General features: G+C 33.4%; 1 protein-coding gene across 2 annotated transcripts; it reads right to left on the bottom strand.

Annotated features, from left to right (window-relative positions):
- Nucleotides 1–254: 254 nt before the first annotated feature.
- LOC123883122 lies at nucleotides 255–9868 on the bottom strand. 2 transcript variants are annotated; one of them, XM_045931848.1, is made up of 14 exons: nucleotides 9372–9868; nucleotides 7724–7833; nucleotides 6846–6908; nucleotides 6573–6762; nucleotides 4748–4852; nucleotides 4526–4656; nucleotides 3808–4375; nucleotides 3479–3544; nucleotides 3250–3326; nucleotides 2680–2961; nucleotides 1866–2190; nucleotides 1630–1779; nucleotides 904–1440; nucleotides 255–620 (listed from the first exon to the last, which is right to left on the bottom strand). In XM_045931848.1, the coding sequence occupies exons 1-14, from the start codon at nucleotides 9630–9632 to the stop codon at nucleotides 432–434; spliced, it is 3054 nt and encodes a 1017-aa protein (XP_045787804.1). In that variant the 5' UTR covers nucleotides 9633–9868; the 3' UTR covers nucleotides 255–431. The 2 variants fall into 2 exon arrangements, with proteins under 2 accessions (XP_045787804.1, XP_045787803.1); XM_045931847.1 differs by having other exon boundaries at nucleotides 904–1779; nucleotides 9372–9826.
- Nucleotides 9869–11415: the final 1547 nt, after the last annotated feature.

Here is an 11415-nt window from a genome sequence, read left to right as displayed (position 1 = left end):
ACGTCCGCTACTTAAGTAGCGGAAGAGTAAAAAGGGAAATGCGTAGGGCACATGAGTAACCAGTAGGGCGACAAAAATAAATCTCATTAAAAATGTTTTCAGATGTTAGGGTTCTGACATGAAAGTGAATTGAAATTTATTTAAGAGAAAATTTTACTGCAAGTTTCATTTGAAATTAGGCTCAGCCTAACACAGTTTCATTTGAAATTATTCCCTATTCCAATCTAATTTCATTCAGGCATAAAACTCGAGGATTTACAATAATAAATTAATAAATGAGTAACTATATGTTGCTAATGTGACAAATTTAATTTTCCTTTCACATATTTCTTCTACCTGCAATCTAAGTAATCCTAATAACAAAATATAAAAAAAACATTAAAAGCACGGAGAAGAAACAATCCAACTCCTATTATGAAGGAATTCGGTCCTCAGGGATTCCTCAGCCCCGATGCTGCCCCCATTACAATTGCCAGGACAAGGCCAAGACCAGCCCCAACGGATGCACCCACGGCAGCAGAATTGAATGAAATTGCCTTAGCTCCACCATTTTTACTTGCATCAATTGATACTGCTTGTTCTCTGGCTAATTCCATCATTAGTCTATCTCTGGCAAGTTCCTGTGATAAAAGCATATAAAATTTATTAGTTTACATTAATATTACCACTCCATGATTGGGTGAAATTCATGAAGGCTTCATTAAACTAATGTGTCATATTTTCAAAGTGGTGAAACCAACATGAATTTCACCCTATCATACAACAAATGTTGGATGGAGAGTGGTAAATAGTGTTGCTAGCACTTCTTGTTACACTGAAATTCCCCACTTATACTACTATCTTGGAATCAATAAAATCAAGGAAAATATATACAATACACACCATGGAATTAAGTATTTTCACCTGAAAAGAAGACTCTTCATGACTGCGAAGTACACGATGGATTTGCTGACACAGTGCGTTGACACCTTCAACTTGAAGAACCATCTCCCTTTTCTGGAAAGGCCTTCGAACGAAATTGATAGGAGCAAATAAAAGCTTTTGAGCGCCCACTCTTTTATCGGGTTCTGCATTAGTTGATTCCCACGACAAAGAAGCCCCAGCAAAACCAGGCATAACATATGGGCAGGAGTTTATAACTTCAACTGAGGTAGGAGCTACTTGGTAAGCTTTCAAAGCAGCATCAATTGCTGCCTTTTGATGGTGTGCACTAACTGCAAATTTGTTTGTTATTGCAAGAACCCAGGGAATTCCAAGACATTTAGCTTCATCCAAGAAAAGTGACAGAACTGGCTTCTGTTGAGTACCATTTGAATCACTATACCGAGGTATACTATGGGATAGGTTATGAACAAGAACAATCAAATCTGTCTTTCTATTTAGATCTCTTATTCCAGCCCACAGTTCATCCTTGAAGCGAGAGGTTTCCGAATTCAGTTTCTGAAAAACAATTAAATAAAAAAGCGAATGAACATTACTATATATTTTAGGGTTAAATAAGTTTTTAGTCCCTATAAATAATATTTGATTTTTGGTCCTTATAACCAAGTGTATATATAAAGCACAGGCCACTTTGCAGGGAAAAGCAGTAAAAAAAAACAGGGGAAAACAAGGACTAAAAGAGAAAACCTGCATATTTATTCCGGCAGAGTCACAATAGCACAAACCGTCAGCAATAACTTCTTGCAGGTCAATATCTGAAACTGCATCATCATAAGTGGCAGTACTTGGTTTACATTTATTCACGATTGCCTTTAAAAGAGTAGTTTTACCGGATCCCTGTATATAAGCAAACTCATGAAAGTCAGTAGATGAATAATAAAAGGAATCACACACTTTGACTCCAGAGAAAAATTTGTCAATACCTCCAGCCCAACTAATCGTACTCTACGGGTTCTCAAATGAACCTCTTTGGAAACAGTTGTAAAATCACTGGTGCAAAATATTAAAAAGTTATTTAAACTTTCTGGACGGACAGATGTATCCTTGTCAACAGGTGCTGAACTACCAGCAGTCTTTGAATCAACGGAGGTAAAAGTAGGCATCAAAGAGTCTAACACAGTTTGATGTTTTGGAGGTGTTCTTTGCGGAGCACCAACTATTATTCTCATCTTCTGTAACTCAGGCTGAATTTCTTGATTTGAAGAATAGTTTGGTGCAGAAGGAAAGGATTCCACTGTAGTTGAACACCTAAGTAAGATATAAATACACATAAGTACACCGCATGGCGCATACCTCAAGGTGTGAATGAATTATTTTTTTTTTTGGTCAAGTTAAGGAAGTTATTTTATAGGCAATATATATGAAATGAGAAACAGAAAAAGCCACTTGAATGTTTTATACTCCCTCCGGTCTCAAATATAATCAAAAAATCTCTTTCTAGGTTCATTATAGACCAAATACATAACTCATTCAATGAACCTAGAAAGAGAATCTTTGCTTATATTTGAGACCGGGGGGAGTATATTTCAAGCACTGCGCTATTAACTCCTTCCTATCCTACATCACTGATCAAGGAATCAGTGCAATAAATGTTTTCTTTCCTAGTAAAAATTTTACTAGGATATATTGGGATGAGTCATCTCTTAACATTAGCCTTAAGGGCTGATATTAATTGGACCTAATTAATTAAAAGAAATCTAAATCTATAAAAGATATTTTATTGGGTAATGACAATACCAGTCACCATTCACTTGAGCATGAACAAGCGTACAGAGATGTAACCCAAAACCAGTAATATCAACTTTCAGAGGTTCTCCATTTTTCGCTCCAGGCACACCATTCCATCCTAGAGGAACAATAGAAGTTGCAGTTCGAATAGTAGGAGACTCTACTATATGCCCAAGCTCAACAGTGTCTGCAGCAGCTAGCCCAAGCCATTGCTGTAGATGAGAAGCCTGGTGCCATTGCTCAATCCCTAAGAAAGATGATGCATCTTCATTCATACATAAGTCAAAGATTCTGCAACCAAAAACGGTAAAAGTAAAGGGATTATTTCTATTCAATACATAATTAATTAATGATGTTAAAAAGGTGCCATCATGCTTCTATAACCAATAATTATCCAACTGAGCCGGGATTCAAGGAGCTAGAAGGATGTATCCTCAAAAATATATACAATAGGCGGCAGCACAAATTAGTTTGGACATGATCTGGTTTTGGAAAAATGCAGGCCAATATGGTCATTTAAGTGTGCAATAATTTTAAGCACAACTCTATTATAGACAACATGATAAGAAAGACAATTACCTCTGAAACCGAGATCGATATGATCTCATTGAATGTGATTGAAATCTTTCCCTCAATTCAGCAATCACTGATCTGACCTGAAAATGCCTTTGCCAGAAGAAAGCAAACAAAATGAGAAACTTACACTATTTCCCTCATAAATGCGACAAGGTTGGATCATAAATGCTAAGACCAAAATGGAGAATAGAACTATGTCAAGTATTGATAAGCAATGAAAAGAAGTTCATACCGATGTCAACTTCGAGTACTCTGCCCCTGATAGTGACTCTACAGAGGAATTCTCCAATAAATAAAGCTGTCTTGCATAAAACAGGTTGTGATGAGAAAAATTTATTCAGACCCAGTAGCACCACTATACCATGCTATGCATGAAAAGGATAAAACACCATAGGATAAAATCACACAAGAAAAAATCAAAATAATACTAAAAAAGAGCACAAGGTGATTATAACATGCAAAGTAAAGCACAAACAAACTGCTAGAAAGAAAAAGGAAAAAAATAACTTTAGCGTCTTTGGTGACAGAAACTGTAATGAATCATATGTCCGTTATATCTACCTGTCCAAATGGTACATATGATGGTAAATAAGGTACTCTGTTCCATTTTCCTTCATCTCCATTTATGTTATTGGTCTTTGCATTTGTTTTCCCATTTGCCGACACCTCCAATGAATGTTTATCAGTTTCAGGAAAAGGCTTGAGCGATATGCCATCAGAACTCTCCTGTATTTCAAGTGACCGTGGTTGAACCACTTCCTCCTCAATCAAGGTATCAGCAAGAGAATCAGGCGATGAACTTGTTTCAACAGAATCTATTCTTCTTTCTTGGTGTTTACTAAATTGTCTTCGCAATCCTTCTATAGGGACTAGCCTTGAGAGTCTCCAGAAGGACTTCTGCACAGGACCTACTCCCAAAACCAACTGTTCTCCATCATTGGCTTTTGGCTTTGTTACCCCTTCCTCCAGTTCTCTCAATAATAAGCTGTTAGTTTCAGTTTCAGAAGCCACTGGCACAGACTGAGCATTATAATGGCGAAAATATGCAGGAGATAAAATACGGGGAACCAAATCTTCGGGGATGCAATAACTCTTGAAATAATGCTGCCAACCTTTTCTATTAATGTAGCTGAAAAAGAAAAACAACAAACAAAAATAACTAATAAATATCCTAGTTTTTCATGTTTGAAAAAAGTATTAGCAGCTAACAAATTTATTTTTGGTGGACGAGCAGCTAACAACTTAAGAATAGGAGAAAAGAAATACAAGGAAAACCTACTCCTTCAAAGCAGCATTTCCAACAGGCGGTTGAGAAAATGTAATACATTTGACAGAGACATTCCCATTTTCCTTTGATGAAGATGAAGCAGCAATTACTCTCAAAATGGCAAGAGTAGCTAATGCCGCTACCTGTGTAGAATATTAGGAACTTAGTATATGCAAATTGTTCAAAATCATTAAAAACAATGTTCTGAAACCCAGATGGATGAATCAAACTTACTGCTCCTCCAAGTGAATGGCCACACAAAACAAGCTTGCGTTTTTTCTTTTGAGCAAGCCTGTACAATTCTAATGCAGGTATTCCTTTAGCACGGGCCATGAAACCCTGAGAAATAATGAGGGAAATTATTTACCAAAAAAAGACAATATTTACATAAATGGTATCGATATATGACAAAGTATCCAGAAGAAAAAACAAAAACCTTCCATGACTAGGTGACAATAGCTATATGGGTCAAACGTTAAAAAAAAAAACGAAGCTATATGGGTCAAACGTTCAAAAAAGAAGAAGAAGCTATATGGGTCAAATAGCACCATAACATCATGTCATATTGTAAATCATGACTAATGACACTAGTTGAATTTAAATCCTACTTTGTGATTTGGCCTATAGTTTTGCTAAGTCTTCTACCTATATTGAATTTTGCAGGTCTTTTCCACATATGCCCAGATCATCTAAGACAAGATTCTACCACCCTTTCCACAATAAGTGCTGCCCCAAATTTCTCTCTAAAGCATTCCTTTGTAGTACTATCTTAACTTGCGTGTCTACTCACCCATCACAACATTCTCGTGTTTGCAACATTGAGTTTATTTTCTTGTTGGTCTTTATCACATAACATTAAGTTTCATACAACACTGCAAAACCAATAGGCAAATGGTACTATTTTCCCTTAAGCTTGAATAATTCGTATATATCACATATAACACCTGAATATGTCCTCCATTTCATCCACCCACCTTTAAACTAATATTAGATTCAGAGAATTTGAGAGAAAATGTAGGTTTCTGATTGTTAGATTTTCACATTCTAAATCTCTGTACATAGAGTATAGTACATAGAGTCCTACACTTAGATGCTCTAACAAAACACTACTTCAATCCCCTAAATATAGGTCTCTCTTGACTAAATCACAGTAAAAAAATAATTAGTAGGTCTTGTACTCTGTACCCCAGGGTTTACAACACTTACATGCATTGCACACCAACCACTTGTGCTAGGCCCTCGTCGTATCGTAGTAGCATTAAATTTTTAACAATTTGTATTGTTTTCCAAGTTTACCCTTTAGGAGAGAATTAATTTATCTACCCATCACAATATTTATTACCAGATACAAAAACAATGTAGAACAATTAGGGATATTTTAGTACAGAAATTATTAATGCAGTTGAAAATTTAAAAGGGGTCTTATAAAAAAGGGATAAGAAAAAAATCTCAAGAGGGTCCTATATTTTTAGAGACAGAGGTAATATGAATATCAAGATATTTTCATATATTCTAAAAGAATATTCATCACATGATGATGTGATATTCAAAACAAAGATTGAAATTATATTCTTTTTTTTTTTAACAGCAAAAATTATTACAACCTCAATCCTAGGCATAAGACATACCATGGGAGGAAAAACAGGATACAAAGAAGCAAATAGATGGCAAGATCAAAACAAAAGCCTAACCAACACCAAAACAACAGAACTAATGAGAAAACTAATGTCAATTTACCATATTAGCAGGAATAAACAATATATAAACTCTGAAAACGGTTAGATTGATTTTTTGGTTACTTCAAAATTTCAAATCAACTTCCTATAGGTAAACATTTGCAGTTGGGTCCTTAATAACCTTTAGTTTCAAAAAGAACAATTAATTATGAATATGCTCAAACAATAATCTGGATTCAAGGACCCATAACAAAACGTTTTGAAACTATTGGGTCCCAATTACAATTTTTTAACTACAGAACTTATTTGAAATTTTCCAAAGTATAAGAATCTAGGAATTAATACAAACAAAAAAATATAAGATGGAGGACAATAATATTTACCCTATGGACAGCAGGTTTATATTTACTCTTCATTTGTTTTGACCTGGACTCTAGAGGATTCCACGTATATTCTTTTCCACTTTGGTTTTCACCCTTATCAGATTCAGTTTCTACATGTGCGTCAGATTCTTCAGCAGCGTCCTCATGAAAGATTGCACCTTGAAGTATATTTGCATCAGCAATTACATCCCTTTCAGCAAAATTAAAATGTAAAGATTCTAGAAGTTGTTATGATTTTAAGTGATAACACAAATAAATATATGAAAAACTAACTTGTATTGCTTTGTTCCTATAAAAGAAGCAAATAAAGTGTCCCCTGCCTCTGCCAATAAATACCTGTGCCAACATCATAAATCAAATAAGTATGACAGTTCAAAACATTCAAACACTACACTGCATAATCTTGAAGAGTTTTAGGAAATTCTACTTCGACTGAGAACCAAAAAATCTAACTGGTCAGTGGTCACAAATAAATTGCAACTATTTAATAATTTCTTCTTAGCAATGTGAGGAATTCGCATGCTAGATTGTCAAACAAACAAAACAAACTGAAACCAGTGTTATCAATCCCCAATCACGGATGGTGGAATGGAGCAGCCAACCATAGAAAGACTAGCGGGGTAGCTATTCTGAAATTGTTTACAGTTAATACTAAAATGTATGTGTGTGTGTTTCTCGAAAACAATAAAACTACTCAAAGCTCATGACATCCATAAATTAGAAAGGAAAAAAATGGTGTCTTAAACAGTGACTGGGAGGGAAATAAAGGAACGACAGACAGCAGGTTGTGGCCAGGATCTCCAGAGAGGCAGGAAAAAGTAGTTGGCAGAGAGCAGCACTAGACAGCAAGAGAGACACAAAGAAACAAGCTGAAATTTCCAGAGATGTTATGGTGTGTTTTAAGACTGAAATCCATAAAATACCTCATAAAAAGCCCTAATGTTTAATTTTGGAGGGCTTTTCTGGCATTTCAGCACGCACTCATGGGGTGATGTAAATTGTAATAGTTCTGCCGCAAATACAATCCGATATATTATAAATGTTCGAGAAATAAATGGTAAGCTTTAAAACGATGATGAACGCCTCTAGAAGAAAAAAGAAGCAGTTCCGTTTATGCAATTAATACAGGATCAGAAGAATGAATGACAAACCTATGAGGAACATGATCTGATGAAGGTTGCACTCGCTCCAAAGCAACAATTTGTCCTCCAAAATCGGACTTAAACTTATTTACAGCTCGAATCATCTCAGTAGCAGGCCTCTGTGATATAGGGAAGTCATAGATAAATGTAAGTTGATGTTGATTATAGCCAACATATATTCAAGCAAGCGGTGTACGCATAAAAACTCAATAAAGTCCCTATGTTTTTTGTTAAGTGCTTGTATGAGTCTTGAAGGACATATACTATTGTGGAAATTCCTGATTCATTGTTTACCAACATATTTTACAATGATAGTTACTTACTTGTATGTATTCAACTAAATGCCAGTCACCAATATATTTCCCAAATCAGCCTCTTGCTAATTCTTTGCAAATGCAAGGTAAAGTTGTTGGATCTACAATAGACCCACAACGGATCCAACTTTTCCCTAGACTCTACCATGGTATTCACCAGAAAAGAAAAAAAAACTCCATAGAAGGAGGCCACTTATGGTATGCTCGTTCTTTTTATCGGTGTGTCAGTGCTCCAGTTGCTTAAACACATGAAGCACCAATACACCAATAAATAAAAATGAGTGTACCATAAGTGTCCCCCCCTCTACAAAGTATAAAAAAATACAATGTCATTTTCATATCAAAGTCCTGTAGCTAACTCCAACCTCATTCTCAGTAAAATTGAAAATCTTCCAAGTATCACACCATCCACTATGAAAACTAGACCTTTCCCAATATAAAATTCAAACACTCCACCATTTCTAAACAGTCATTTTGATCCTTGAATGTATGAAACACCATCACTATACTCCCAAAATGTATCAAAATTGCAAACACATTCTCTCTCTTTTGTCAATAATTTTATGGACTAAATTCACCAACAAAAAAACACATTTGAGAACTAAAATGACTAACAAAAGACACATTCTATCACCAAAATGACTAACTAAAGAGAAACTCGAGGATGTATTCACATTCCCAATACATTCAGAGACTATAACGACAATGTCTTACCCATTCAAGGACAAAAACAGTTGTTTACTCTAAAAGAAAACACAATTTCCTTAAACAACTCTTCAAATAGCAACCACAATACAACTCTCCATATACATCAAATATCAAAAAAAATAATTTAATCCAAATAACTACTCCCTCCGTCCCTAATTATAAGACCCTTTCCTTAAAAAAATTGTCCCTAAATAAACGACCAACTACCAATTTCTAGATACTCCATCCGTAACACTTTTCAAGCAAAAATACACTTTTTAGATTTATTGTATATTGACCAAATACATACATTAAATATACAATGAACCTAAAAAGTGTATTTTTTGCTACATTTATTACTCTTTTCCAAATATATCCCTTATTGGTACTACCAATTTGCATTGAAATATAAAAAATCAACAATAAATACATTTAACACAAAGGGTAATTTCAGATAATTTTATTATTACTCCAACAACTTTTACTGTTATTTTCTTTTCTATAGAAGTTCCTATGACGGAGAATGTAATTCATAGGTTTCTACTTAAAAATTTCAACTAAAACATTCAACCAACCACAAACTCTACAACTTGAATTCAACATAAACATAAACAACGAATTGAAATTGAAATGAAAGATAAAAAAAAAAAAAAAACCTTGTAAACACACTCAGATAGAACCATGCAACAAAGAAGATCCTGCAAATCGGAAAGAGAATCAGTTTTAAGAGCAAGACAGAGATCATTGAGCTGTTTCCGACGGCGTTCATATTCTTCCTTGATCCGTTTCTTCTGTTCACGGTGGTTAGTCCATGGCCATCTCATACGACGCCATTGAAGTGGACCCCACGAAACCTTCATGAGTCTAGCTCCTTGTTCTCTCATCCATGGCTCAACGCGGCTCTGGATGAATTCCATTGCCGAACCCAAGAGATGATTCGGGAATAACCTAATTGGATTTTTTTATTCACCAAATTAAAATCAAATAATTATTACAATAATTAGTAATAAAATTAAAATTGATGAATTTTTTTTGTAGTGATTTGTTTACGGTTAGATTAGATTTTGAGGATCCAGTTCAGTTCTTGTACAAGTGATACCAAATCTATGTACTAGTGTCTGTCTGGTACTATTTTTTTATTTTTTATTTTCTTACAAGAAAAATCTAATGTATATTATTAAAATACCAAATTTTATTTTCTTACAAAAAAAAAAAATCTAAAGTATATTATTTTAAGGAGACTTATATTGTATTGAGATTTCAAAAGACAATTTTAGCAAAAAAATTCTTGAAGATTTTAAAAGACTTTGTGAGATTATATTGATTTTGTAAGATTTTAAAATACTTTTTTAAAAGACTTTTTACAATCAAAATTCTTAACACAAGACTCTGTGAGATTTTATAACATAGACTTTTGAGATTTCAAAGAAATTTATGGAATTTTAACATTTAAATGACTCAATAAATTCAATACAAATTTCTTTTAAAAATATAATAATCAATCAATCATTCCTTAAAAAACATCAAGGAATTAATATAAACAAATAAAATCAATGAATCCATTTTTTTTTAAAAATATAATAATCATAAAAAAGAACAAGAGAACTATTTTACGGAATATATCTATTTTTTGGATAAAAAATTATGTTAAAGAATATCAATTTTATAAGGCAGCACAAAAACAAGAATGAGAAAATTGTTTTCAATCAATTGAGTTTCAAAGGAATATAAATATTATGTGCATCCCTTCCATGACAACTTTCAAGTGGAGAAAAAGAATGGTTAATTGTGGTGGTGCAGATAAGAATGGTTACGTCATTCTCTTTCCCCGACAACCTTCATGCGGAGAAAAAGAATATAGAGTGAGAGAGAACGATCAAGAAACACACAGGAAAAAAAGTCTTGAGTGAGTTTGAAAAAGTCTTGATGTTTTACGTGAGATTGTTAAAAGAAAAATGTATATGTATTTTCAACTAAAAAGTCTCACACAATCCATTAAAATCCATCCAAAGAAAGAATCCATTCAAATCTATATATTTTTGAATACCACGAGACATTTTATAAATCATGAGAAATTTTAATTGAATACCAACAGATTTCGTTGGATTGAAAAAAAAATCTTGATTGTCTTAATTGAATACCACAAGATTTGTTTACATTTTATAAAAGTCTTGATTGAATACTTCAAGACATTTCTATTATAAAAAAGTCTTTTACAATCCCTTGAAATCTCAATTCAAAATCCAGAGTACGATCGTAAGGTAAGTAAAATATAGCTAAAAATCAGGACCTGTTTGTTTCAGCTTTAAAAGAATGAATTTTTTTTTATTCCCGAACAATTAGTTCTAGGGGGAGAAGCTCATATTAATCATTTGAGTTCAATGTTTTGGTAAAAAGATATTGAAATATTAAATATTAGTTTTTTATAATAAATATTAGTTTTTTATTAATAATTAAAATATTTTATTATGTAAATGATTTTTTTCTTTCATGTAATTCCTAAATTTTTTATTTTTTGATATCTAATTCCTAAAATTATTGCTGCTTTTGAAAATTGATCAATTCCTTATATTCCTGTATTTGATGCGAATACCATGGATAAAGAAGGGAATATCCGGTTGCTCTTCTATTTTATTTTTTTTGGAATGTTCCTATTCTATATATTATTATTTTATTTTTGTGATAAGAATGGAAATGGAT

Source organism: Trifolium pratense, linkage group LG5 (genome assembly GCF_020283565.1).
Source record: "Trifolium pratense cultivar HEN17-A07 linkage group LG5, ARS_RC_1.1, whole genome shotgun sequence".
Classification (NCBI taxonomy): Eukaryota; Viridiplantae; Streptophyta; class Magnoliopsida; order Fabales; family Fabaceae; genus Trifolium; species Trifolium pratense.
This window is presented reverse-complemented; position numbering and strand designations above follow the sequence as displayed.